We start from the raw sequence: 24,164 nt of genomic DNA on the forward strand, positions 1-24,164 counted from the left end.
CCATCCATCTGTACATTGAATTATGCGTCCTCATAAGAAGACTCGAAAACATCGTTGAACATGACTTGAAGAATACTAGAGCAGAATTTAACGATAGCTATGAATTCGATCATTCGTTTAGAAAGAGGATGATAATAAAAAGATGAACATGAAAGAGAAAAGGGGACAGTAATGCATACTCGAAACTGGGAAACAAGAAACATATATATAAAGATAAACAAATCACATTTGAAAAAAAAAAAACATGACAGCAAATTCTTCAGCGACATATCTATCTAATGAGATACCTTCAGTAGCTTATATACATTCCGGAACTAGTTCTCTACGCCCGTTGGAACTTAGCGAAGGAATCCCTTTCTTTGCTTCTGGGCATTGGGTTGTGGGGAAGAATATCCTTTTGGAGAGACAGTCTTGACAGGGGCCTTTTGAAGATCCTTCTTCTTTTCCTCCAACAATTTGATTTGCTTCAACAACTTTTCCCTCATTTCCTTGTGCTTACTGAAAAGATCAGCCTCCGTCTCCTGCAATTTCTTTTCTTCTCTACTAACTTTCTGTTGGAAGATCGAACGCATTTGAGCCTCCATATTATTCAACTTGGCCTCGTGAAGCTGCTTTTCCTCTTCCTGTTTCAACACTGGATCGAACTCCTTAAAGACGGAATCATCCTGTTTTATTCCTAACTTTTCCAACTTCTCGCTTCTGTACCTTTCATACAAAGAATTACCGGTAGTCTCTTTCAACTCCTCCATAAAGTTTCTTATCAAAAGCTGTCTCAGCTTAACAAAGTCGCAATGCTCCTCATTATCCACCTCAATTATACCCCAAGGATATGACCGTCCTCTAACCGTACGTCCATCTGAAGTCTGAATGTAGTTTGTAGATCCCACAACTGCAAATGGTATTTTTTCGGAAATTCCCTTTGTAGATGCAACAGTTTCATCATCATCATTCTCATAAATTGGTGGGGTAAACAAACGAATACCCTGGTTCTTGATGTCTTCCAGGATCATCTGTTTAGAGCTCTCAACTTCCTTCTCGGTAAGAGTATCTGAGCGAGCAATCACCGGGATAAGATTCACCTTATCGTGCACTTGCTTCATGAATTCAATATCGAGGGGTTTCAAAGCATGTCCTGTAGGCTCAATGAAGTAAAGCAGAGCATGAACTCTATTGTCGACAACAGTCGAACGATTTACCTTTGTTTCCTCTTCCAAGTACTCATCAAACCTACGATCAATCTCGTCAACGATTGGCTTCCATGAAACTTCGGTGTTATCGATGTTTTCACCAAATCCAGGGCAATCAATAACAGTGAGATTCAACTTCACATTATTCTCTTCGATTTCAGAGCTGACTGTTTCAATTGTAACAGGGACAGGCTCATTTGGATCGCGGTAGGAAAACTTTGGAGCACTGTCAACCTTGTACAACTGCTTGTTGAATAGTGCGTTGATCAGAGTAGATTTTCCAAGTCCCTTAGCACCAACAACCATTAAATTAAAACTGAATCCCCTACGAATGGACTTTCTATGCCATTGCTTGGGTAAGTTAGCAAACCCAACATAACCATTCAATTTCCGCTTGATAATTGGGACTTTATGCTCAACTGGAGCCTTAGCTGCAGATTTTCCAGAAGCATCTGTTGTAGCCGTTTTGCTTTCAGCATCTTCGGATCCATCGACACTCACGGAAGCTGCATTCTTGGAATTGGAAGTATCCGAAACTCCCTCTGCACTTGATGCGTACTGATCCTGATTTCCACTGGAAGAATTTGGGACAGGCGATGACGTGTTGGCACTGGCGGCAAATGAAGAGCTATCAGCATTCACACTGACAGAAGATTCTAAGAAGAAAAGTGGATAATCAGAAGTTAGTACAAACTGCTCAATACTAATATTGTATCAGAAGACCTGTCTCTATCCATTTTTTAACGCTAAAGCCAAAGAGTATAATTTCGGGGCTTCGTACGACCAATAATGGCCTCTCTTAGAAAAGTGAAAGGGGAAAGAGAAACAATTCTAATATACTTACTATCTGTAGTCATGGTTTGAAAATACACAACGTAATTATTGCTAATAAATCAACCAGCTTTAATGAATATAATTTAGGATTATCTCTTGACAAGTAAAACTAAGTCTTGAAGTATGATTGGAACAAGAGGAGGGAGAAAATATTTATAGAATCAAAATAAAATAAAATATGAAGAAAGAGAGAATGAGATCGAGAAAAACAAACGAAAAAAAACAAGAAGTGAGAAAAAGCCTGATTTTAGATATCTTTCCTCGCTGCTCCAAATTGAAGTTAGCGAGAGATATTTTCCAAACAATTCTCAGATCAATGAGAAGGAATGCCAGATCAGACTATTCCGCAGAGAAAATAGAGGTGATTGATTTCTTGACCTAATTAATATAAACATATATTACTTTTATACTGCCAATTCCTAGATTGCTATGATTATGTTCCGGATTTTTCATATATGAAAGACAATTGATCATAAAATGTTTTAATTACTGCAATCTCCATGAATTTCGTTCGGATTTTTTAGCGTTAAAATAGACGATTGGCAGTTGGATGCAAATTTTAGTTTGGCCGGGCGCTTGTCAGTGTGACTCGATACGCGTTCATATCATGTATATAAACAAAAACACCAAGAGAAAAAAAACGTATTTTTTACCTTCCTCAACTCTGCATTGATACGCGAAAACGTGCGGACTCGCTAGTCAGCTATACCCAGATGCGTGGACGCAATTTTTAGGGCCTGTGTACTTTGTGGGAAAATACAGTAGCAATTGCTGCAGCAAATGGACTCCAAAAAAATATGATTAATCCCAATCATGAGAGAAAGGTAATGGGGGAACGCTGAGCGAAAAAAGATGTATTAAAATTTCAAACAAGTCTTTGCTAAACATATTTCAAAACATTCACGATATATCTACCAACTTGTGCTTATTTTCTTCGACCAGATACGAATATATTAATTTCCTAGCCATTTATAGACTGTGATATTATTGACCATATCATAAAGGGATAGAGGTTTGTTTATTTTGGAGATTGCTGTTAGTACTTTATCACATACACACACATACCCCGATATTTTACAAGTAATTGCTGACCGTGCTTACAAAAAAACCAGGAACTTGACTTTTATTCTTCGAAAATAGTACAATCATGTCAGACACAAAGTATTCAGCAGAAATAACAAAGGTATTGAATGAAGGTGCTCGTGCGATGGCTGCTAAACAGTATGAACAGGCGGTTGAATTATACTCGGAGGCTTGCGAATTAAATAACTTAGATATAGATGAAGATGACCCGGATCTACTTTACTTGTATGGTTGGTCGTTATTTGAGAATGCTGTTGCAAGTAGTGACGTGCTAGGTAAGAAGGCTGCAGATGAAAAATTGGAAGAGACGAAGAAGGATGTGGAGGGAGGAAACAATGAGAAGGATGGCACTGATGGTGATGGCAGTGAAAAGGAGGAGATAGGTGAAGATGGAGGAATGATGCAATTTAACGATATATTGGCTGAGGACGAGGATGAAGAAGAAGAAGCAGTGCAACAAAAAGAACAGGAAGAAACGGCCAAAGAGTCGGATAATGAGCATGAACTCAATCAAGACGAGAGCAAAAACACAAATAACTTGGAAAAAGAGGGCGATGATGAAGAGAATGGTACGCAGCAATCAGATTTCGAAATTGCATGGGATATCTTAGACCTAACAAGAACAATATTAGAAAAGAAAATACGGAATTTGTCCAAAGAAAGTAAAGAGAAATTGGTTGTTCCTTATCTGACATCGGATAAAGATGATGATGAGCTCAAAGGAAAACCAAAGATTATTCGTTTGAAAAAGAAGTTAGCGGATGTTTATGCTTTGTTGGGAGATATATCATTAGAGACAGATAATTTTGCTCAAGCGGGTTCAGACTTGAACTCAATGATAAAGCTCAGAAGGGAACTTTATCCATTTGCATCAGGTAGCCTTACAGAGGGTTTCTATAAATTATCACTTGCATTGGAATTCTCTGATTTAGAAGGTAGTATAGATGCAATGAAGCAAGCTCTTAAAACGATCAAAAAAAGACAGAGTCAGGGTGAGCATATTGATAAGGACCTAATCCAAGAAATGAGACAACGTCTTTACGATCTTGAGAAGGGAAATAAGAAGATTAAGGCTGAAAAAGATATTATAATGAAAGGAATTCTTGGTGAACTTTCTACAGCTAAGAAACCGAAGGAACCGGCTTTAGCTACCAAACAGCCATCGTCATCATTGAACACCAAGCAAAAAGCGCAGCCATTAGTGCATGATCTCACCTCTCTGGTTCATAAGAGGAAATCGAACTCAAGCCGTGCTGGTTCTTCAAAAAGGAAGCATTCTAGTCAGTGAGAGTGGCAATATAGATTTGTACTATAAATATGTATGAATATATCTCCGATAAATACTAAAAATATGTATGAATACACCTCAACTAAATACTAAAGGTGGTAAGTGAAAAATTCTGTAATCAGAGCGACCAACACGCGAAAGTAAAAATCCCGACCGCGCGTAAAAAATGCACCACTAATTGTTACATCGGGTCTGCTATAATACTCTAAGTTACTTACTTAACTTTCAGTATAAAACAAAGTACGGTGATTGAAGCAAGAAAAAAATACAGGGGACAAACATATTGAATTTATATAGAAAAAAAGAAGAATGCCGGCTACCAAATATCCTCTTGATCTTGAACTTCCATGGGTGGAAAAATATAGACCTCGATACCTCAAAGATGTGGTGGGAAATAAAGACACCATAGAATCTTTAGAGAGAATTGCCCAACAAGGAAATATGCCACATATGATTCTTTCCGGGCTTCCGGGTATCGGTAAAACAACGTCTATCATGTGTTTAGCTCGTGAATTGTTCCATGATGATCAAAAACTAATGAAAAATGCAATCTTAGAATTGAATGCATCCGATGATCGTGGAATTGATGTGGTGAGAAACCAGATCAAACAATTTGCACAGAAGAAGGTTTCACTACCCCCAAATAGAGAGAAGATAGTTGTGCTAGATGAAGCTGATTCCATGACACCTGGTGCACAACAGGCCTTGAGAAGGACAATGGAAATATACTCAAACACTACGCGTTTTGCGTTTGCATGCAACCAAAGTAGCAAGATAATCGAACCAATACAGAGTAGATGTGCAATTCTTAGATTTAGTCGGTTAAAGGATGAGGAAGTTCTATTAGCGCTCCAGAGAATCGTGGATAAAGAAAAAATTGAATTTACGGAGGATGGGTTAGCAGCATTGATATTCACAGCCGAAGGAGACATGAGACAAGCCATTAACAATCTTCAGAGTACATATTACGGATTTAATTTAGTGAATGCCGAAAATGTTTATAAGATTGTGGATTCACCACATCCCCTTTTGATCTCAAAAATGTTAATGCTTGCTACGGAGGGTAAAATTGACGAGAGTTTGGATGTTTTGAAACAACTTTGGGATAAGGGATATTCTGCGATTGACATTATAACTGTGAGCTTTAGGGTGATGAAAACTATGTACAAACTAAGTGAAGAAAAAAGGTTGGAAGTTATTCGACTCATAGGATTTACTCATATGAGAATCCTAGATGGAGTTTCAACATTTCTCCAATTGGCATGCATGCTATCGAAGATTGCAATGTTAGAGCACAAGAGCTAAGAGTATAGAAATCGATACAATATAACACCATTAGAAAGAAGGAGATCTTAGATTTCGTATTAGATGTAGACGAGCGAGCGCTTGTAATTTTTTTTTGGCGCTTTCTATAATGTGGACTTAATTTTTTTTTTCACGTGTAATCATGAAGTTGATTATCCTGGATTGAATAGGTCCTTATTACACGGCCCAATTTTTCTATGCTTCATACTCAACTTCTAACACGACAACAAAAAGTCAGGCTTCTAAACAGTTAAAACCATGGAGCGGAGTCATTTTAGGGATTCAATAATCGGTTGCTTTAAGAGACTCGACACTGTGATGGCTATTGAGTCTCAAAGAAGCCACGAATCAAGGAAGTACACATTAAAGGAGCTCCAACAGCAGTTGCCGGAATTAGATATCGAAAAAATCTTATTGATTAAATCTATATTTCCAGAATCATACGACGTGAAGATGCTTACGATGAATGCAGATATAAATGAAAACATGCTCATTAGCTTATACGACATCAGCTCTAAAAACAATGGTACTATCCTGAAAAATTCACCATTGATGAGATTACTTCCTCGGCTAAGATTATTCTCACAGGCTGTTGACACAAAGATGAATGAATTAGGTTCCAATCGAAGTGTTGAGGACCTAATGACGTTTAAGCAGGAGCTTCAAAATAACGATAAACATATAGGAATTAGCCAAATAGGAAAGAAAGCTATTGTGAAAAATGAGGAAACTAAATTTCAATTTCATGAAAGAGCGTCTAATATGTCATCGAATAAAGAGTCAATTTTACAGCGGATAAGAAATAAAGAAAGAAACAATGTTGGTATAGAAAGAGAGCTACATAGACGAAAGCAAAGATTTATAAATTCAAAATTAGAAATGATCTACAATGCATTTTATACTGAGTGTCCACCTGGAAGCGGGATTAAAAGCCTCACAATGACTCAGGTTGCAAGAATTCTGAATGACGCATCACAAAACCCTATGGCATTAGAAGATATAGTAGAAGGGGTCAAGAAATTGGATAAAGCGATTGCTGGCATTAAGTATGTTGCAATTGACAAGGTGCGTTTGGTAAGAATACACAATCTTAACAGATCAATTGACTTACAGAATTTGAAAGCGACTCAAAAGCTCACATAAGCAGGGGGAATTCCAAACCAATGGAAGGATGCCGTACCAATGTATATGGTGTGGAAATTACAAACTAAAAGAGACGGAGGGACCCCGCATAGCAATTTCGACGCGTCGGTTGACCGGGGGAAAATCGGAAGAAAAAATATAACACAACCGAGGGTGGGTTGATGTCTCAGCGTCATAGAATCTTCCAGCAAAATATACACTTGACTGGGTTCTCCCTTTGCTATTGCATAGAGCTGCAAAACAAGTGCATATGATCGATATATACAAACTAGAAATTATTATATTTGCTAGACGAATACAATATTTAAAAAAGATGAATTTAACAACTGAGTAAAATTTAGATCTGAATGTGAAAAAGTAAAAGTGTATAGACAGATGCAGATATCGTTAAAGGCGGGGTTGACCAGCGTGGGGGCGACCTATCCATAAAAAAAGAAAAATGAGTAAGAATTTTTTTATTTGAATAGAGCCAACTTTTTCTCATGGGTTCGAGCACATAATGGGTTCGAGTAAAAATAAAATAAGGCTTTTTTCGGCAATGAACAGTGTGTTTTATTGTCAAAGAAAAGAAAAGGTAAGCTATTCGAAATCCGCGGGTGAATTAATGAAGTGGTGAAAATTTCCAAGGTTTGAGACGAAGAAAAAAAAATAAGGAGAGCAGTTTTCGGCAATTTATAAAATTTCCAACCCCTTAAAAAAAAACAAGACTCAACGCACCTCTTGACTACTTGCACATTGCTTTATTCTTTTACTTTGAGTTAACATATTTTCTTTTTCCAGTATACTGCTTTTCTTGCACAGTCTATTTTTATATTAACGCATTTGCATATAGTAGAGGTACAGAAATGTTTGCCGCTATTTCTAAACCATTAAGAAACATAGCCAAGAAACAGGTTAGGTTCAACTCGAACAAAGTTACCGGTACTGTTATCGGTATCGATTTGGGTACCACCAACTCGGCCGTTGCCGTGATGGAAGGTAAGGTTCCTAAGATTATTGAGAACGCCGAAGGTTCGAGAACCACACCTTCCATTGTTGCCTTCACAAAGGATGGTGAGAGATTGGTTGGTATTCCAGCCAAGAGACAGGCTGTTGTCAACCCTGAGAACACCTTGTTTGCCACCAAGAGATTGATCGGTAGAAGGTTCGACGATCCTGAGGTTAAGAGGGACGTGAAGCAGGTCCCTTACAAGATTGTCAAGCACAGCAACGGTGATGCTTGGTTGGAGGCAAGAGGAAAACAGTACTCTCCATCCCAGATTGGTGGCTTTGTTTTGAACAAAATGAAGGAGACCGCCGAGGCTTATTTGGGAAAGCCAGTCAAGAATGCCGTTGTTACTGTTCCAGCATACTTCAACGACTCCCAGAGGCAGGCTACTAAAGATGCCGGTGCTATTGTGGGACTGTCAGTTGCTAGAGTTGTCAACGAGCCTACTGCAGCAGCTTTGGCTTATGGTTTAGACAAGGCCGACCAGTCCAAGGTTGTCGCCGTTTTCGACTTGGGTGGTGGTACCTTTGATATCTCCATCTTGGATATTGACAACGGTGTCTTCGAGGTCAAATCTACCAACGGTGACACACACTTGGGTGGAGAGGACTTTGATAACAGCTTGGTCAACTATATTTTGGACAACTTCAAGAAGCAGAGTGGCATCGATCTTTCAAAGGACAGAATGGCCATTCAGAGAATCAAGGAGGCTGCAGAGAAAGCTAAGATTGAGCTTTCCTCCACAGTTACTACAGAGATCAACTTGCCTTTCATCACAGCAGATGCTACTGGTCCAAAGCATATCAACTTGAAGTTCACCAGGTCCCAGCTCGAGAAGTTGGTCGATCCTTTGATCAAGAGAACCATCGAGCCTTGCAAGAAGGCTCTGAAGGATGCTGGCCTTTCAACCTCAGACATTTCTGAGGTCATCTTGGTCGGTGGTATGTCCAGAATGCCAAAGGTCGTGGAAACCGTCAAGAGTCTCTTCGGTCGTGATCCTTCCAAGTCCGTCAACCCAGATGAAGCCGTTGCTATTGGTGCTGCTATCCAGGGTGCTGTCTTATCCGGTGAGGTTAAGGATGTCTTGTTGTTGGATGTTACACCATTATCTCTCGGTATCGAGACCTTGGGTGGCGTCTTTACCAGATTGATTCCAAGAAACACAACCATCCCAACAAAGAAGTCTCAAGTCTTCTCCACTGCCGCTGATGGTCAGACCTCTGTTGAAATCAGAGTCTTCCAAGGTGAGAGAGAATTGGTTAGAGACAACAAGTTGATTGGCAACTTCACCTTGTCCGGTATTCCACCTGCTCCAAAGGGTGTTCCTCAGATCGAGGTTACCTTCGATATTGATGCCGATGGAATCATCAACGTTTCTGCTAAGGACAAGGCCTCCGGAAAGGACAATTCTATCACTGTCGCTGGCTCTTCTGGCTTGACTGACAGTGAAATTGAGAAGATGGTGGACGATGCCGAGAAGTACAAAGAGGAGGACAAGTCAAGAAAGGAAACTATCGAGACTGCAAACAAGGCCGACCAGCTCTGTAATGACACTGAGAAGTCTTTGAAGGAGTTCGGTGACAAGCTTGACAAGGCAGAGGCTGACAATGTCAGATCGGCAATTGCCTCATTGAGAAGCTTGGTTGTCAAGGTTAACGCTGGCGAAAGCGTTGATGTTAAGGACATCAAGACCCAGTTGGACGACTTGCAACAGAAATCCTTGAAGTTGTTCGAACAGATGTACAAGAGCCAACAGAACCAGAACAACAACGGTGGTGCTGACAACGGATCTAAGGGTAAGGACTCAGAGTCTAAATGAAGCGGTTAGCTGAGTGAGAATGCAAAATTCTCATATGCTTGTTGCTTTCTTTTAAACATACCTTGTATCTATCTACGCCCAGGCGATACTTTTTTTCTGTTTCTTTTTATTTTTCTCCACTTTTTTTTAAAGATCTTGTAATTAAACGAACCCATAAATAACATTTTTAGTTTTGTTCGTGTATATATAACTTGATGAGAATATCATTTTGCGATAACCGTACAGATTAGCCCTGTCCGTTCCTAGTATTTATTAGCTAGGGCACATGACAAAATTTCATGAAAATAATTAAAATAAGTAGGGGGAGAGAGGGAGAAAAAAACTTGATGCATTCATTATCTAATTTATTTCTCGCTATTATTCAGCAGTCCACCTCCACAATTGCATTCAGACCCTTTGCAATATCAACAAGCCCAGCCGTTAGAATTCGACAGACAAGTACAGAATATGTCGCGAAGGAGCTCACTAATAAAACTCATATTTCTTAGTGTTTTGATTGCAGTTGGATTTCTCAACATTATTCTAAGTTGTGCTCTATTTGATAACTGGCTCCCAATATTGGTTGTGGTCATATTCCTTATAGCATCCCTTCCGAACAGCATAGCGAAATGTGCCACCTCTTCATATGATTCAAACTTTCTAGGAGATTTTGACGATGATGGAGTGGTGGGAAATCCAGTAGTGGAATTCTGCCATTTTCTTACAGGTTTACTTGTTGTCAGCGGTACATGTCTTCCAATGGCATTATATCATTGCCATCTTATTACTGGTTATAGCTTTGCTTTAAGTTTAACGGGTGGCTTCCTCATTTACTTGAGCATAGTACTTTTCTCTGTGGGATTTAAAGATGAAGAGAATGATGACTACGACTTTTAAACGGTAAGGCTGCCATTTTTAATGAATAAATTTGATCCAAGAGTCAATTGCGCAATTCTATTTTATTAAAAGTTAATGTCAACTAATTTTATGACTGCTGTGTGCATTCGAACATTAATGATGTAGTTTCTTTTTAATTAGAGTCATGAACTGGCTCGGTAATAGTTAAGAGATGAGGTAGATCTTTTTTTTGTCTGGGTTGTGTACAGAAAAACGAAAAACGAAAATAGTGCGCGCGGAAAAAGTAAAATATATAGTACGTAAGAAGCGAGAGTAGCATTGAAGCTCCACAAACACTACCTTACCATTTCGCATTTAGTTAAATACCAGGATAGATAGCAGGTCAAACACTCAAATATTGCTTGTCGTCAGATATAGAATTATTTACGTTTCCTTCAATGTCAGATATACACAGACGATATCTCGATCATGTTCTCACATTTGGAAAGTGTATCCGTTTACATGACTCGGCTGCTGTAGCTGAAAGTTTGTCATTTTTAGACAAAATAAGTTCTTTAGATTCAATACCGGATTATGTAAAAAGCGACAGTATAAAAATGCTTCCACCATTAGAAGTATTGAGGAATAATGGTTGGTTCAAAGGGGTCAATCAATGGGGAATAGTCATAGATGGATATTTCAACCTATTAAGTTCATTGAAAAGTTTGAATTTCAAGAATGCAATCAAATATTCTTCTAAAATTGTCACAGAAGTTTCTAAGATAGCTCGAAATGAGGATCGATGGATATGCATACCATTAATGACGGTGACAACTGAATTGAGGAAACTTGTTATGATTTATATTCAATCATCCGATTACGACGAGGATGTGAAGTCACAAGAGAAACAAAAGAGGCAGCAGTATGGAGCAGATTTTCAACTTTCGCTAGATGAGGAATTGGCAAACGTTCTTCAAAGGCCATTCAAGGTTTGTTTAAGTGACAAGTCAGAAGAAAAGAAGATAGCTGTTTATTTTTTTGCAAACGAACTTTTCAGAACGTACATCAAGTTTGAGAAGTTTGACGCAGCTAAGAACATGTGTAAAGTTCTTCTGCACTCGCCTAACCTACCCCCTTTATCAAGTGTGCCAAAATCACAGTCAGTGACCTACAAATACTTTCTCGCAATGGTAGAATGTATGAACTTTGAGCATTTGGAAAATGCGGCACAACTTTTAAACAATGCCCTTATTGATTGCGAGAATTCTCCTAAAAATGGAGAGACATTCAAAAACCAACTCTCAATATTGTTGTTTCTCATGCCGATTAATTTCTTAATGTATTGTCAGCTTCCTTCGCCTACTTTATGGGAAAGATACCCCTCACTTGCAATAACCTTTCGAAAGATCTTTGAGGCCGTGAAGCAGGGAAATTTGAAACAATTTGATGAAGAGGTTGCAGATATCCAAATTTTACTACTAAAACGTCACGTGTACTCATTTTATATTAGAATGCGACCATTTGTTGAACTTCGTTTGTTCAACAAGACTGCACACCTCTACGTTGGTGAGAAAAAGCATATTATACCTTTAGAACAGTTTACAAGGGCGGAGGGCTATAGTAGTGGGAGAATATTTACACAAGAAGAAACAGAATCCCGACTTGCTAGTTTGATATTTAGTCGAAAAATCAAGGGATATATCTCTCACGGGAACAAAGTGATTGTTTTAAGTAAGAAAGATCCATTTCCTAAGCAGGTGGTTCCAATAAAATAACAGCTTAGATTAATGCACACATTTCAATAGAAGATTTCTTTGATAAAAGCACCCAGTAGCAATAGTAAAATCCCTTATTTCCCAATTTCCTAGTAGGAGAAATTTCAATAATAAAGGTTACACCTATTCTGGCTTAAAAACTAACCTTATCAATTTTTATCGCTCCGAAAGTTTTATTTTAATCAGAGTAGAATTAAGGAACAGAGAATCATCGAACACGAATGTTGAGTTAGGTGATATTAGTAGATAGAAGAAGGAGAGAAAGGTAAGGTGGAGGGACCCTAAATTTCCCATCCGTACATTTTATTTCATTTTTTTTTGGTAAAGAAACAGGCTGAATTTATTACGTTTGATTGTTGGTGCTGCCGAATGCATTTATTCCGATAATTCTGATAAAAAAAAAACATACTTTTTTGCGTCCTGCTGCTACAGAGATACAATTTCAAATGTTCGATACATACTTTAAGACTTACAGATCCTCATAATAAAAATACAATATTTAAAATCAACAAATCTTATAACAGAGAGAGAAATAAAAAGAGCAAGGATGTCAATTGTTGAACTTAAATTTCCTCAATTCAAGTTAGAAGGAGAGAATATCAATGATATATTGATTAATGCAAGAAGTAGAACAATTGCATGGGGTGCTTGTGCAAAGGCCAACTACTTAAGTGCGAGCGAAGCTGAATGCTTCAAGAAAGTTTCAGACTATGGTGATGTGAAAGGTCGTGTTGCATTGATTCTCAAAAATCCAGACGTTTATGCCAAAAATATAGCATCCTTGCTTACCAAGGACACACAAAGTGATATCATCCGCTTTGTGCTCGTCAGCATGATCGACACTTTGGTTTTGAAGGGAACAGAATTTGCAAAAAGTGTTTTAGCACTTTCACACCTGGATACCTCTCTTCCATATGAACCATTGGTGAAACTACTAGGATCCAAAGATGAAGGCATTAGACTTTGTGCTGCTTATGTTTTGACTTTATTGTTAACAGACGAGGCAGCTGCTAAACAGGGTAACGAAAAGCATATCGGTCCATTGTACGGCTATATTGCTTCCAAGCTTTTAAGTTCTGGAAGTATGGACTATAAATTCGCCGGAGTTCAGTTGTTGAAGGAGCTTCTACAGGTTAAAGAATATAGAGAAATTTATTGGAGCCAACAAAAGATTTTATTCCCACCGTTATTTAAGATTTTAGTGGAGAGAGAAGGTGAGCTACAGATGAAATACTACACAGCGCTTTCCGTTTGGCTTCTTACATTCATTGAGCAGGCCGTTATTGACTTGAATGAGGATTATCCAAGCATCATAGAGGTTTTGTACTCCATATCGAAGGATGCGGTCAAGGAGAAAATTGTTAGACTTGCAATCGATTCGTTGTTGAATCTTTTGAATTTGTCAGATCCTGTGAAGAAAGAACAAGTCGTGAAGCATTATCTTCTTGCTTCTGGGTTAGAGATCACAAAGCAGCTATTAGAGAGAAAATGGGCTGATAGTGAGTTAAAGGATGATTTAAACACAATGCTTGAGATTCTTAACGAAGCAGTCACTACATTGACCACTTTTGATGAGTATACTAACGAGTTGAACACGAAGACATTCGTGTGGTCTCCATCCCATAAGTCTGAAGAATTCTGGTATGAGAATATTGATGAATTCAAGAAGAATGACTGGAAATTACTCAAGCACATTGTTGCATTGCTTTCCGAAAAGACGGATGACTTGAAGAGATTATACCAAAATCAAACGATCGTGTGCTCCGATATTGGACAAATGATCAAGCAGGCTCCAGAAACGGCTAGGGCTCTCGATAAAATTGGAGGTAAGGCAATAATCATGAATTTAATGAATTCTCCAAACTCTAATGTGAAATACGAGGCATTGAGGACCACACAGCAGCTTGTTGCTCTATCTCTTTAGATGTAAGCATGTCTGGCTACATGTTCTCTAGCTAATTACTGGCTATGCTTTTTTTCTGACTTTTATTCTTAGTTTACTTTAATATCCATCAAAGCATGCAGAAATAACTAATGTAGGCTTTTGTATTTAAATGCAAGATGTATATTTACAATCTTTGTCATACAATCCCTTTGCCCGCTGGGTACTATTTCGTCTCTCTTTGGGAAAAAACTACAGTAAGAGTTACACAGAGGCTCTGAAAAATGCCCCGAATTATTATCGCTAATCGATCTAGTGGTGTAAAAATTTTTTCATTTTTTTTCGCAGACCAATTCTATCTTACAAGGACGGAAAGCGAAAAAAAGCAAGAAAAAAACTTGGAACGTTTTGTACTGTCAAAACCCAAACCAGACTGATCTTGAGCAACATATTGACAAGAGGAGGTAAATAAACAGAAAAACAATACAACCAAAAAACAAAATGTCGTTGATTAATATTTGCAGGGATAACAAGGATGTTTTCTACCGTTATAAGATGCCTCCTATTGAGGCTATCACAGAAGGTAGAGGTAATGGTATAAAGACCAATGTTTTGAATGCAGTCGATGTTGCACGTGCATTAAATAGACCAACACCTTATGTGATCAAGTACTTTGGATTTGAGTTGGGTGCACAGACTAGTATCAGCGAGAAAAACGACAGATACTTGGTGAATGGTGTCCATGATGCCACTAAGCTACAGGATGTTTTGGATGGCTTCATTAACAAATTTGTGTTGTGTCCTTCATGTAAGAACCCAGAGACCATTTTGAAGGTCACCACAGACGGACATTTAAACAGAGATTGTAAGGCTTGTGGTAAAGTTACCGAGGTTGATCCACGTTTGAAGCTTGTTACATACATTTTGAAAAACCCTCCACAAAATCATGTTAAATCCGAGAAGAAATCGGCTACAGCATCTGCCAATGTTATTGGAGGTGGAAGATCTATTTCCGATATTGCAGCAAAACAAAAGCCTTCGGCAGCCACTACTACACTAGCAAATACTGTTGCTCCACCATCAAAGAAGGTTGAAGTTAAAGATGATGAATGGGCTGTGGACATGTCGGAAGAAGCAATTCAGGCCAGAGCACGTGAGCTCAATGCTCTTACTCTCAAGGATGAGACTCAGAAATACGAGGAATTTGGTGAATGGATACTCAAGAACGAAGATGAAATTCCATCCGATGTGGAAATCTTCAAGAAGGCTCAGAGCATGGATATTTTAAACGATAGAATGACCGTCGAAGTTATTGCACAGTGTATTTTTGATGAGGATATTTTGAAAGAGATCGAAGAGCATGCTGGTCTGCTTAGCAAGTTGTTGGTTACTCCAAAGCACGAAAAGTCTCTGCTTGGGGGTATTGAGAGAATGATCGGTACTGATCATATGGATCTTGTGCCGCAGGTTCCAAGAATTTTGATGCAGTTATATCAGAACGATTTAGTGTCTGAGGATGTGATCAGGGAGTGGGGAACACATGTTACGAAGAAATATGTGCCAAAACAAACATGCAAGAAAATCAGACGTGCGGCCAAGCCATTTTTGGTGTGGCTGGATCAGGCAGAGTCCGGATCAGAGGATGAAGATGAGGATGAAGATGAGGAAGATGGAGAGGAAGATGGCGAAGAAGAAGATGAGGAATGAAGTAGCTTTGCTGAATGGTAATTCATGTTATGGGCATATATACATTCGCCAAAATTTTAAGAAACTGACTTTACTTGTATAATGCAGGAGATTGTTTAATATCAAATGTTCTCTGTGATGTTTTTGATATATTTTTTTAGACAATTTTTTATGCTGATGGCCTTTGTAATGGTCCTTCTATGCCTTTCAGTATCTTAGTATTTGACCTCGTACGAATCTATGATCATTCATCCATACAACTTTTTTTTTTCTACGCGAAAAATATGCATCTTGTATGGGTAAATAGTAGAACCGCGTATTATGAATTTTGAGGGACTGACCGACTGACTAACCTTAGCAGCAGGCCACAGCTTCAGACAATACAACTCGTTTAACGTATCTAAGCAAGATTAAAGTGAACGCTGGACATTTTTTTTTCAGTTTTCCACTTTTTGGTGTATTTTTTACCCATGGGGCCAAGAAAGGGTAAGACGAAAGGTGGGGTGCGGAAGTACTCCACGATAAAAGAAAGAGAAAGCACTTTCAACTCACGTGTAAGAAATGGAATAGTGATGAAATGGCCTCACAACAAGAGCTATTCACCAGAGGACATGGCTTCATTTGGTTTTTACTATGATCCAACATATCAACATCATGATTGCGTAACTTGTTACTACTGCAAAAAAAAAGAGTATGGCTGGCCTATACCGCGTGAAAAGATCATGATGAGTGATGGTTTACAAATACAACCACCCATATTACGACATGCCCACAATTCACCTGATTGTACAAATGCCCGTATCCTTTGTGCGAGATTTGAATGCGAGCATTCCAAAGATTTCCACTGGGAATATGATGCTTTGTTCAAAGACCCAATTGAATCATCGAAAATAAGAAAGAAATCTTTCGTCGGCTGGCCTTTCGATGAAGACACAAATAAGAAGACAAGCAGACGTGTGAAAACAAAGTTGAAACGCGGTCTTCCCACAAGTGATCAGCTAGCGGACAACGGCTTTTACTATTTATCATATGACAAGGGTGATGATGCAGTTACCTGTCTCTACTGTGGAGTGAGTTTGGAAGGCTGGGAAAATGGAGATGACGTTGCCGAGGAACATCGTAAAAGAAATCCTGACTGCTATATTTTTCATTACCAGGATATATTGAAACAACTGGAAAAGGAATCCACATCTGAGAATACAACACAGAACTCGGAGCATAGTGGATCATTATACAGGTTGGCAATAGCAGAGGCTCAAACAGAGAAAGAGGAGATACAAAAACCCAAGTTAACCAACTATCCACAAGATCAAGAGCCGACCATCTTGGACAGACCCAGACTGGGATCAAATGAAGCTCCTGACTTAATGGATGACATTGGCATTGAAGACCATTTGGCCTCCGATAATGAACACCAACAATCTCCTTCACATGGAGATGTCCAGATACCTCCATCTGAAACCAAGCGGACAAATTTAAACAACAGTTCGTTGAAAGTGGATGAACACGGTTTGACATATGAGGAAATACCGGATGAGGGATATCTTGAGGATATAAATATCCAGAATGGAACACCTCAAAGGTCTGTGGAAATCCCAGCTTCCTCATTAAATGAATTAAGCGATTTTTTTATAGAGCCATCTGCAAGTGGACCATCGACATTTTTCAATAAATCAAGGCCATCAACTCGCGGAAGTAATAAATCTAACAGCAAATTAGGAAAAGATAAAGAAAAGCATGCCAAACCTCCCCAACAAATTCCTGAAATTGAGGAGCACGAACGAATCTCTAGGCAGGAGGATCACGAACAAATCTCTAAGCAGGTGCAGCCACCGGACGCGAATGACAAATTGCCATCGGAACCTCCAAATGAGATAATAGATGACGGTGACTTTGGTATGGACTTTAATGAAGACAATTATAATACCCAGCTTTCCGACAAAGGAAAACTTAATGATACGTATGAGAAAGGTCCGGAACCACCAAGCAAAGCGTTGACTGTGGTAAATAAAGAGAGAATAGCATCTTCGAATGAAGTGGCAATACTACAGCAAACCAGAGAAGAGTTGGTGAATGCTATTCGAGAGGAAGTTCGACAAGAAATTTTAAAACAAATGGCAACAATAAACATGACAGCCAAGCAGCTTTTATTAACGGAAAAGGAAGATGTAGGCATGAAGAAAAAGACGAAGAAGGGACGAAAAAAGAAGAAGCATCATCACCACCATCATCGTAAAGGTAGCGTTAGTCAGAAAGGAGAAATAAAGGGAGACGCAAAGGAAATTCACGAGAAGAAAGTTGTAATCGATGCCAAGATAGCCAAAACGAAGAATAAAACAAACGTGGAAGAAGAAGCAAAGGAAATTCATAATGCAAAACAGAATATCGCCGGGGATGATCAATTGGAAAAGCAAATAGAAAAGGCCGAAGAACATGCAGAAGATACGAAGACTAAAGTAGGGTCAGAAGCCAATATTATTTCGACAGATTATGGTGGTATGCTGATCAAAGAGAAATCTGATTTAAAGAGAAAGGCTGTACAATACATTAGAAAGAAATCAAAGCGAAAAAAGGCAAACAAGAATCTTGGCACACCATCGGAAGACAGTTTATTAATATCTGGGCAAGAAAATCACAGTCGGCTGAGAAGGATGCTGAATTCTCGTTTGAACATATCAAGGGGCAAAAAGACTCATGAAAATGGATCTTCTCTTTTGATAGGAAGCCATAATTCAGATACTCAGAATAGTAAGGATGATGAGGTAAAGAAGGAAGAACAAGTGGAACAAAAAATAGAAAGCAGTAAAGATTTGGAAGTCTCAATCAAAAAAGAAAGTGAGACAACTTTAGAGAAGAACAGCCACTCACAAGATATTATAGGTGAACATGGTTCGACGGATATGCAAGTGAAGAGCAGAAAAACGGAGCTGGAAACTGATAAAACAATCATATCACTGGGAAATGTTTCTGAAGGTACTGAAGGGTCAGATGATGATATAATCCTGGATAATGCTTCGCATTCTACAAACGAGGAGGTTACTAAAGAGAATATCAAAATTCCAGAGTTGGAAAATGCTAATAGCCAGAGCACTCCTTTTGCAGATAGAGTGAATGAACAATCTTCCAGTTTTGAGGGAAGAGATCTCGAGAAACAATTAATTCTTGAGATGAGTAAAACTAAGGAAGACATGACAAATATGAAATCGGAACGACTTAGTGATCATATGAAGTGGGATCGAATTAAAGAAACAGGCCCTAATGAGTATTGTCAAGACCTTCTGGAGGCTTCTAAAATCCTAAAGAGCTTACTGGAATCAAAATACCAGGTTTTAAGCGAAGATATGGATGGACAACTTACAAGTTTTATTGCTGAAATGCCGGCAGAGGAGTTGCAAATGAGTATCAAGGATTGGCTAGAACACAGGGCGGAGCAAGCAGCAGAGTATGTCAAGCAAAAGGTGCACATTATACAGGAAGAGCTACATGCAAATACTTTAAAAGCTGTGGAGTACTTAGAGAAATTACCCTGCGAATCCGAAACTGAGGCCGATGCTAGCGAACACGAAGTTATATTATAATTATTTGTAAATTACAACCAAATCCAGTACCGGATACTTGGGACATAGGTCATCTCATTCTTTAATGACAATGACAGTAAGTAATACTATTTGTACTTTTAGTCTACAAATTTAAATCCGATGCACGGCTAATCCAAATAATGTAACGATCGATCCATGGTAGCGTTTAAATCTTAACCCCCACTTTTTTCTTACTTTGAAACGCACGCTCTATTGAGACTACACAATCAATCGCATTAATAGGAAATCTATGTTCCGCGAAGAATCCAGATGGCGTATAGGAAGAAATCGCGAAAGCTTAGACAAACCAGATCACGTTTGTTTGCCTATCAGTACTGGGCGCTAAAATATACCCGGAGCTGGTGAAAAAGATGTCATCAATTGTCCAATTCCTGAGTAGTCACAAAAAAAAACATGAAGGGTTGCCGGCATTTTTTATTTTTATTTTTATTCTATTTTTTTTTTCGTCTCCTCGTGTTCTAAATTCTTTTTCTTTGTTTAGCCTCACCATCAAACGCTCCGCTTCCCAGTAATCTTACACTTAATAGCAATCTATGCATTGATTGGTAATTACTTTTTGGTGCGTACCGACATATTATAATAACTATAATCCCTTGTTGTGGCTATTATTACTTTTACATCCATAAAACTTGACATAAAGCGGATCAAGGACTTTGCCGTTGCCTACATTTGTCATCTGCTTCTTTTTGCCAGCATTCAAAGGTGTTTATTTGCCTTATTTAGTTGGCAAAAGCAGGAAAAGATAGAATACTAAAGATCGTTGATCTCAATTACTTTAAACAGCGTACCGATTAGTCATTGAGAGCCTCTTTTTAGGGAACAACATTTTAAAGGAATTCTGCTGTTAGGTGCAGGAATTAAATCACTTTGTCCAGTATCAAAGCCTATTTCGATCATTGCCATTTTCGACACATTTCAAACGATATCGGCTCTAATCATTTTATAAAGAAATATGAATCAAAATGCAAATAACTTCACAGTGGAAGATGGTCTCCCCCCTCTAGGAGATCCATTTGGTAGTTCTCCACGAGAAAATGAACACACAATAAACACGACTTCAAGCAATGAGTTCAATCAATTGGGAAATCCTCAACAATCTTTGGCTGCTGGTACCGGTGCTGTGTCGAACTCCGCAATAGCCTCAATGTCAACATCAGCTTCATCTGATGAAGGTGGAACATTTGATGCCGAACCGGACGGCGAACCGAGACAGTTTGCTAAGCAGCTCTTTGCTAGGGCAAGAGCGAGGATAGAGAGACGTTTACATAGCTCCGCACTCAATGATAATAAAGAGAGAGATGGCAGTGATCCGGATTTTATGGATTTCAATTTTGGCTCTCTAGGTTTCTACCGGTATGGAAATTCGACAGGATCAAATTTTCCTTACGAAGAACCGATATGCGTTCTTCCACCAGAAGTTCTGTGCCTGATTTTCAGCTATATGAACTCCAAAACGGATTTGCTGAATATTGCCCTTGTTTGTAAGGCATGGGCTGAAATGATCATAGAACTGATTTGGTTCAGACCAGGAATTTCAGATGAAAATGTGTATGCGAAGCTCGGGGTGGTTCTGGAGCAGCCAAAGTCATCCACTTATTGGAATTACAGGATGTATATAAAGAGGCTAAACCTGTCGTTGGTCCCGAACTTAGTCACTGATAAATATTTGTCGCTATTTCAAGGATGCAAAAACCTAGAAAGGATTACATTGGTTAACTGCTCTCACGTTGGTTCTGCTGCAATTACAGGTTTGCTAAAGGACTGTAATCGACTACAGTCGATTGATCTCACAGGCGTCCGAGATATACAAGATGACATTTATCATTCTCTAGCGGCAAACTGCTTGAAGCTTCAAGGTCTATACATTCCGGGATCGTTTGACGTGACAAAGGGTGCAATTTTGGAGGTTATACGTTCATGCCCATTGCTTAAAAGACTTAAGATCAGTGAATGCCCCGAGGTCGATGACGAGGTTCTCACAGAACTTGTTGCACACTGTCCGAATTTGGTTGAAATAGATCTACACGGCTGTGGGAAAGTCACAAACACCGCTGTTCATGAGATGTTTGTCAAATTGGAAAACCTAAAGGAATTCAAGATTTCTAAAAACGATAACATCACCAGTGTGTGCTTTGATGACTCGCCGGATGGTTCAAGATTATGCCTCGAAAAGCTTCGAATTTTGGACTTTACACAATGCTCGAATATAACCGACAGTGCAGTGGAAAAGTTTACCATGCTAGCACCTCGTTTGAGAAACGTCGTTCTTTCTAAATGCACGGCTATAACAGATCGTGCACTCCATGCAATTGCAAAATTGGGGAAGAACCTTCACTATGTGCATTTAGGACATTGCAGTAACATTACGGATTATGGTGCTTGTGAGCTGATTAAATGTTGCTACCGGCTACAATACATAGATTTAGCCTGCTGCACTCAGCTTACAAATGCCACCGTTGTTGAATTAGCACAACTTCCAAAGCTAAAGCGTATTGGTCTAGTGAAGTGTTCCCAGATCACGGATGAGGGGATTTTAGCACTGGCAGAAAATTCTCGTTCACATGAAGATAATTTGGAAAGAGTCCATTTAAGTTACTGCATGAACCTCACAATATATCCGATATACAGACTATTAAAGGCATTTCCTAGGCTTACTCATATCTCCTTGACTGGCGTTGCACAATTTTTGCGTCGGGATATAACGCAATTTTGCAGAGAACCGCCAGAGGAGTTTAACCCACACCAGAAATCGATATTTTGCGTTTTTTCCGGTGAAGGGGTGAACCAATTGCGAACCTATTTGACTCAACTGATAGAGACACCCCAGGATCCTCATAGAGAGACAGATGAACTTTTGGATATTATAAACTCAGTGACCGAAGGGGTGGGAAGTGTCGATGATACAATGTTAAATTCTAACCCTTTACAGAGAAATAGATTGAGAGTTTTTGTGGGAACGTTGAATCGGTTCATCAACGAGTTTCACCACATGAATGTACCAAGAGAGAAGCTTGAGCTTTTTGCAAAGTGCATATTTATCCGTTTAGAAGCATCACAGGTTCCAAGAATCGAGAGGTTTTTCCAACTTTTGCAGAGCCATCCTATTCGAATTGTTCCAGTTTCTCCCCGTTCGGAGACTTTGGCCAGAGAAGAGAGGAGAAGACAATTGTTGCAGCAACAACAATTGCAACAACAGCAACAAGTTATGCAACAGAGAGAATTGCAAAGACGTAATATGCAGGCAACTGCAGAGGCTATCGGAAGAAGAAATCTTATTCAGGGAGACTCTGGAGATCATCGGAACCTAGGAGATGCGAATGGCTCTGATTTAACACGCAGGCAAAGAAGTAGTTCTACGAGAAGATATGTAGCTGCAATACGTCGCGCACCAGTTGAAGCCGAACTCTTTCAGAGACAGCAGTATCAGCAGAGGCAATTTGAAGAAAGACAACTGAGGGAACAGAGAGAAAGGCGTGCAAGAGCACAGGGTGCCCGTTTTATGGATCCCGATGTTCCTATGGATCAGTGAAGTCGGCTAATAAATACTATGCTAAATGAATTATAAAAAACAGGATGGAATACAATTATTTAGCTGTAGAGTCATTGATGAGCAGAAGGTTTTCGCACGGAGCTACCTGTAAAGGTCAACATCCGTGCACCGTATAAATAAAAATGCCTGAGGTAATGCTGGCCCGCCCGTCATAAGATTTTCGAGCAATGAATGTATGCAAGATTGTGTGTGGCATAAATGAAAATTTCAGGATAAATTGGGGTCACACCGAAGGCAAGAAAAGATTCTCCGAATTTTCCTAAGATTTAGATTTGTTTTGAATCCGAGAATGCTATGACACTTTTCCCCAGATTACCTAATTTGGCAAAGCCTGAAAATAGGTTCCCAGTCACATGAAATGCAAAATAGGGGAAGGCGAAGCAATCCTAGATTTATCTTTGAGTGAGATAATTAATCGATCTACAGTAAATAATCTGGTGATTCAGCAACCCGTTCACTCCCTGCATTAGATATATGTCCTTATCTACCTTGCAATAAATATCCCCCCGCCCCCCCCAAAAAAGCCAAACCCAAGCTGTCATGCAAAATTAGGTGAAGGCCTGTAAACTATCCTCAATCAAAATTTATTAATAACACAGAAGAAATAAACAGGGCCCACATTCATACTACTCATAGTTCCTCCGCATTCGAGCAGGGCTCTTTATTTAAACACTCCACTCATTAAATACCGGTCTAATTCTAGCACTAACACAATACAGTTAATATTCCGATTTTTTCTTATTTAATTTCGGATCACGTTACTATGTCAATTGCTTCCATAAGTATGTCGATAACTAAGCATTTCTACCAATAAAACAAAATGTTGCTTAAAACGTATTCTTGGTGTCTAACATCGTTGGGCTTCTCGAAAAATACCCCCCTCGGGGCTGAGTTTCCAATGAAATGGCTCATTTTTAGTATTTTATTGGAACTTTTTCTCCATTTTTCTTACTTCGGGAAATTGCCACCTATTCATTATTATACGACACCATTTATTGATTTTCTCTTTTCTGCAGACTTTCCGTTTCCGTAGAGATCGCCCTTCCCACAACAATATCGACTAAAATTAATTTGTCCGCTCCGTGATTTGCCCACCTATTTGATTTACCCACTTTTCCATTAATATACGTAATCTTCTGCGATGAGTGATCGATCATCCTGTATTTTGCTATTAGGTTATTTTTACTTTTTTTTTGATTGAATTTTTTT

General features: G+C 39.0%; 11 protein-coding genes across 11 annotated transcripts; 10 read left to right on the plus strand and 1 right to left on the minus strand.

The window, feature by feature from the left end:
* Nucleotides 1-338: 338 nt before the first annotated feature.
* CDC3 (Cell division control protein 3) lies at nt 339-2,044 on the minus strand (the record flags this gene model as incomplete). The annotated part of the gene is made up of 2 exons (XM_041279364.1): nt 339-1,843; nt 2,032-2,044. The coding sequence occupies 2 exons, from the start codon at nt 2,042-2,044 to the stop codon at nt 339-341; spliced, it is 1,518 nt and encodes a 505-aa protein (XP_041137578.1).
* Nucleotides 2,045-3,168: 1,124 nt separating this feature from the next.
* Nucleotides 3,169-4,392, plus strand: BRETT_000805 (uncharacterized protein; the record flags this gene model as incomplete). The annotated part of the gene is made up of 1 exon (XM_041279365.1): nt 3,169-4,392. The coding sequence occupies one exon, from the start codon at nt 3,169-3,171 to the stop codon at nt 4,390-4,392; it is 1,224 nt and encodes a 407-aa protein (XP_041137579.1).
* A 309-nt stretch (nt 4,393-4,701) lies between these two features.
* Nucleotides 4,702-5,697, plus strand: RFC4 (replication factor C subunit 4; the record flags this gene model as incomplete). Its single annotated transcript, XM_041279366.1, has 1 exon — nt 4,702-5,697. The coding sequence occupies one exon, from the start codon at nt 4,702-4,704 to the stop codon at nt 5,695-5,697; it is 996 nt and encodes a 331-aa protein (XP_041137580.1).
* Nucleotides 5,698-5,955: 258 nt separating this feature from the next.
* On the plus strand, nt 5,956-6,840 carry BRETT_000807 (uncharacterized protein; the record flags this gene model as incomplete). The annotated part of the gene is made up of 1 exon (XM_041279367.1): nt 5,956-6,840. The coding sequence occupies one exon, from the start codon at nt 5,956-5,958 to the stop codon at nt 6,838-6,840; it is 885 nt and encodes a 294-aa protein (XP_041137581.1).
* An 845-nt stretch (nt 6,841-7,685) lies between these two features.
* Nucleotides 7,686-9,647, plus strand: SSC1_1 (Hsp70 ATPase ssc1; the record flags this gene model as incomplete). Its single annotated transcript, XM_041279368.1, has 1 exon — nt 7,686-9,647. One exon carries the CDS (start codon nt 7,686-7,688, stop codon nt 9,645-9,647), a length of 1,962 nt encoding a protein of 653 aa, XP_041137582.1.
* Nucleotides 9,648-10,094: 447 nt separating this feature from the next.
* On the plus strand, nt 10,095-10,523 carry BRETT_000809 (uncharacterized protein; the record flags this gene model as incomplete). The annotated part of the gene is made up of 1 exon (XM_041279369.1): nt 10,095-10,523. The coding sequence occupies one exon, from the start codon at nt 10,095-10,097 to the stop codon at nt 10,521-10,523; it is 429 nt and encodes a 142-aa protein (XP_041137583.1).
* Nucleotides 10,524-11,080: 557 nt separating this feature from the next.
* On the plus strand, nt 11,081-12,238 carry BRETT_000810 (uncharacterized protein; the record flags this gene model as incomplete). The annotated part of the gene is made up of 1 exon (XM_041279370.1): nt 11,081-12,238. The coding sequence occupies one exon, from the start codon at nt 11,081-11,083 to the stop codon at nt 12,236-12,238; it is 1,158 nt and encodes a 385-aa protein (XP_041137584.1).
* Nucleotides 12,239-12,785: 547 nt separating this feature from the next.
* On the plus strand, nt 12,786-14,162 carry BRETT_000811 (uncharacterized protein; the record flags this gene model as incomplete). Its single annotated transcript, XM_041279371.1, has 1 exon — nt 12,786-14,162. One exon carries the CDS (start codon nt 12,786-12,788, stop codon nt 14,160-14,162), a length of 1,377 nt encoding a protein of 458 aa, XP_041137585.1.
* Nucleotides 14,163-14,621: 459 nt separating this feature from the next.
* On the plus strand, nt 14,622-15,827 carry BRETT_000812 (uncharacterized protein; the record flags this gene model as incomplete). Its single annotated transcript, XM_041279372.1, has 1 exon — nt 14,622-15,827. One exon carries the CDS (start codon nt 14,622-14,624, stop codon nt 15,825-15,827), a length of 1,206 nt encoding a protein of 401 aa, XP_041137586.1.
* A 449-nt stretch (nt 15,828-16,276) lies between these two features.
* BRETT_000813 (uncharacterized protein) lies at nt 16,277-19,384 on the plus strand (the record flags this gene model as incomplete). The annotated part of the gene is made up of 1 exon (XM_041279373.1): nt 16,277-19,384. The coding sequence occupies one exon, from the start codon at nt 16,277-16,279 to the stop codon at nt 19,382-19,384; it is 3,108 nt and encodes a 1,035-aa protein (XP_041137587.1).
* Nucleotides 19,385-20,357: 973 nt separating this feature from the next.
* Nucleotides 20,358-22,934, plus strand: BRETT_000814 (uncharacterized protein; the record flags this gene model as incomplete). Its single annotated transcript, XM_041279374.1, has 1 exon — nt 20,358-22,934. One exon carries the CDS (start codon nt 20,358-20,360, stop codon nt 22,932-22,934), a length of 2,577 nt encoding a protein of 858 aa, XP_041137588.1.
* Nucleotides 22,935-24,164: the final 1,230 nt, after the last annotated feature.

Source organism: Brettanomyces bruxellensis, chromosome 8 (genome assembly GCF_011074885.1).
Source record: "Brettanomyces bruxellensis chromosome 8, complete sequence".
Classification (NCBI taxonomy): domain Eukaryota; kingdom Fungi; phylum Ascomycota; class Pichiomycetes; order Pichiales; family Pichiaceae; genus Brettanomyces; species Brettanomyces bruxellensis.